Source organism: Volvox carteri (assembly GCF_000143455.1).
Source record: "Volvox carteri f. nagariensis unplaced genomic scaffold VOLCAscaffold_35, whole genome shotgun sequence".
Taxonomy (NCBI): Eukaryota; Viridiplantae; Chlorophyta; class Chlorophyceae; order Chlamydomonadales; family Volvocaceae; genus Volvox; species Volvox carteri.
Genome location: NW_003307578.1, coordinates 1015079 through 1018668, shown reverse-complemented (window position 1 = coordinate 1018668; position 3590 = coordinate 1015079). Strand labels below are relative to the sequence as shown.

Sequence of the window (3590 nt, the reverse complement as noted above, 5' to 3'; positions counted from 1 at the left end):
CTGCAAGCAATGACTGCAGCAAGAGGACAAAACATACCGCACAGGAGATGGCGGGCTTGCTTGAGAAGGAGTTTCACTCGGACATCATGTCTGCATCCAACTTCAAGGACATCCCGGTAAGGTGTCATGGTCCAGGATTCTTTACTAATCACAACAAACATCCATAGAGGGTTTGGCACCACTGGTAAGGCATGACCATTGCCCCCGGGAGATCCCGGGATCGATACCCGTTAGGGTTAAAGTCCTTCCGATGGTGGATGACATTGCCCCCTTAGTTGATGGACGGTGGTGACCTGGGGTAAAGTTAACCTGCGAGCCGACCAGGAATGGAGTTGGGCCGCTGTCAACCCGGTAGATTCCGTTGGAAATGGTGGTGGGTGCGGAACCTGAGTGATCCACTGAGAAGTTGACTAGGGTGACTGGATGAGGGTGCCCCGAAATACCGGGGAAGGCAGGGTTTTGCAGGGTAGCTGCCATGGGTGAAGATACACCCCCCTGTTTCACACATCATACATCCTGATGAAATATTTGCATGGGCTAACCCTAAGACACCCTCCTGTAATGTTGTATGCTTTTATCAATCCACAGGAGGTGAAGGTTCGGATTGCAGAACTTATTAATAAATTTGGCGGAACTGAAGGTGCCGCCACCATGGTAGGCATTAAGGCCAAGGCAAACACAACCGAGGAGGATGTTGCTGAAGAATTGATGAAGTCACTCCACCACAAATGGAAGAACCTCCGCAACATGGCTAAGAAGACACAGAAAGAGAAGGGTGCGTGACTGTGAACTTGCTAGCCTCATCATGCTTGTATAAATGGAGACAACAGGACATGTGATGCCTCCCGCTGCCTGCACCTAGTCAATCCATGTGCAATAGCGCTAGCCAGCACATGTGTATGTACACAGGAACCCAAGCTCTATGTATATGTGCATGCATGGTAAATGTCAGTTGCTCCTCAACATGCCATCATCCCTCCTGCTTGCCTACAATTTGACCTGGGCATTCATGTCATGCATGACCCTGCAGGTGATGAGCCAACCCCTGCCCAGCAGGGTGCCCAGGTGCCTAATCATAATACTCTGGACACGGCTGAAGATGGCACCGCGGTAGTACAGCAGGACAACACGGCAGCAGGGCCCAGGAAATGCTGCTCCCGCTGACCCCTACTGCTGGGCCTCCCTTCTGGATGACAGCCTGGAGGAGATGGACAAGTACAAGTCGGCAGGCGGCCACGTGTCCTACCTCAACAAGTACAACCTGGCTGACAAGACGATTGGCTGCTATCTGGTGGGCGGCTCCAAAGACAAGCCGAGCACACCATCAGTGCTTGGGGCGGGCTTGGTGCTCAGTGACATGGCAAGTATATATTATGGCAGATTGCTGTACACTCTGTGTTCTAACTTGCAACATATAATTTGGCCTTTTCTGCAACTGATTACTCAGTTGGATCCGGTTTTACTAATTCTTTGGTGGTGCAGGCATCGGTTTCCATTGAGGACACCATTGAGATCCTGGTCATTGGCAAGATGAAGGGGCTGCACCACCGTGCAAAATTTACCCTGCGTGAGCCTACCAAGACACTCGCCATCAAGGACTACCCCTTGACCATGTTTGATAAAGTAAGGAACGACAGGACATTAATTAACCACCAGCAGTTCCTGTATCCTGACAAGCTTTCATTACTTCCTATATATGCAGGTATCCTGGCCTGTTCTGGGCATCCTGGCTAACGACAAGGGCAGACATGCTGTGCCCTGGGCATGTGATACCCTGGGCGTCAGTGCAAAGCAGATATCATCAGCCTTGAAGGGGAACAACATTTAGGGTTAGACATAGTTGTGACTTCTGGGGCATGGAAACAAGTACAGAGGGATGGTCGGTATAATTGAGGGCCTGCTACATACTGCTAACTAGCATCATGATTAATGTTTGACCTATGTGTCGGGATGGAGTTGGCATGCATGCCTGCTCCTTCTGCACATGCATATGCATGCTACAACATGTACATATCTCGAGCCATGGTATTAAAAGGCTGTTGTGTGATGGGTGTTGTTGCTTGACCCACTAGGATGGATGGTTGCCCATTGCAAATGGCTGCAAAGCCTTGAATTCATGCTGCCGTAAGGCAGCCAGTTTGATTGGTGTAGTAGACCATACGTAATTATTGAACCCTCTATGCATCATGGGCTTATGAAAGGCTGTGCTAAGTAGCCACTGTGTACACATGTGTTCATAACATGGTATGAATATCCTTATGGCTGTTATGCATTGTTCATCAAGTTCCTGTACATGTAGTACTACTAGTGCTGGTGTGTCGTACATATACATATATACATAGGTCATGAACTTAGCAGGCAGCATTGGTAACACATGTGTGTATACACTGACGCTTCCGGAGGTTCCAGGATTGCCACCAGTCAAGGTAAAACGTTTTACCGATGGTGGAAGGTAAGAGTGCCGCTATTTGATGAACAGTAACGGCCTGGGATAATGTTGACATGAGAGCTGACCAGGAATGGACTCCAGCCGCCATTAAGTCTGCAGATGTACATGTCGTTGGATGACGGTGGTGGGAGCACTCCTGAGATGTACCCGAGTGAATCATTGAGAAGACGGCTAGGGTGACTGGATGAGGGTGCCCTGAAATACCTGGGTAGACAGAGTTTCACCTGGTAGCGACCGCCGGTGTAGATATGCCCGCCTGTCCCACACATAATGTATAAGGGGTTGTGTTACAAATGTGGAAACGGTTGATACCCACAACTGAGATTTGATACATGTCATTCCAAATGTAACGATTGATTATATATCATGCTGTTCATTAAATGATGTCATTCCATGCTACATGGCAATATCACTCTGGGAAAAGGGGGGTCATTTTACCCGTAATTTTGGGTCAATCCACCCGTAATTTGACAGAAATTACGGGTCCGTAACACGTTACGGGTCCCGTAATTTGAGCACAAGGATACAGGTGAACATTTACGGGTGAAGACCCAGTGATTACGGGTGGATTTTACGCGGTGCTGGAGGTTAATTACGGGCGGATGTAACCAATTACACGCAAAATTACGGGTGAAGACCCAGTGATTACGGGTGGATTTTACGCGGTGCTGGAGGTGAATTACGGGCGCATGTAACCAATTACACGCAAAATTACGGGTGAAGACCCAGTGATTACGGGTGGATTTTACGCGGTGCTGGAGGTGAATTACGGGCGCATGTAACCAATTACACGCAAACTTACGGGTGAAGACCCAGTGATTACGGGTGGATTTTACGCGGTGCTGGAGGTGAATTACGGGCGCATGTAACCAATTACACGCAAACTTACGGGTGAAGACCCAGTGATTACGGGTGAATATTACGCGGTACTGCAGGTGAATTACGGGCGCATGTAACCAATTACACGCAAAATTACGGGTGAAGACCCAGTGATTACGGGTGAATACTACACGGTGCTGCAGGTAAATTACGGTGCATGTAACCAATTACACGTACAATTACGGGTGAAGACCCTGTTATCACGGGTTACACAGGCAGATATTACTCTGCGATGTGACGCTTACTGCATGTAAATAACGAT

The 3590-nt window shown here is 48.7% G+C and overlaps 3 protein-coding genes across 3 annotated transcripts in view; 2 read left to right on the top strand and 1 right to left on the bottom strand.

Moving 5' to 3' along the window:
- Positions 1-61, top strand: part of VOLCADRAFT_105884 (uncharacterized protein) — a gene marked incomplete at both ends in the record, with an annotated part of 2461 nt that extends 2400 nt beyond the window's left edge. Inside the window, one exon of the mRNA XM_002953320.1 lies at positions 1-61. Coding sequence (XP_002953366.1) covers positions 1-59 — 59 coding nt within the window.
- A 903-nt stretch (positions 62-964) lies between these two features.
- Positions 965-1828, top strand: VOLCADRAFT_105883 (uncharacterized protein; the record flags this gene model as incomplete). Its single annotated transcript, XM_002953319.1, has 4 exons — positions 965-1065; positions 1198-1291; positions 1483-1623; positions 1703-1828. The coding sequence occupies 4 exons, from the start codon at positions 965-967 to the stop codon at positions 1826-1828; spliced, it is 462 nt and encodes a 153-aa protein (XP_002953365.1).
- Positions 1829-2123: 295 nt separating this feature from the next.
- The window catches only part of VOLCADRAFT_105882 (uncharacterized protein), a gene marked incomplete at its 5' end in the record, with an annotated part of 5412 nt that continues 3945 nt past the window's right edge, over positions 2124-3590 (bottom strand). The window contains 2 exons of the mRNA XM_002953241.1: positions 2124-2542; positions 3339-3465. Coding sequence (XP_002953287.1) covers positions 2352-2542; positions 3339-3465 — 318 coding nt within the window. The 3' untranslated portion in view covers positions 2124-2351. The remainder of the gene's footprint in view (positions 2543-3338; positions 3466-3590) is intronic.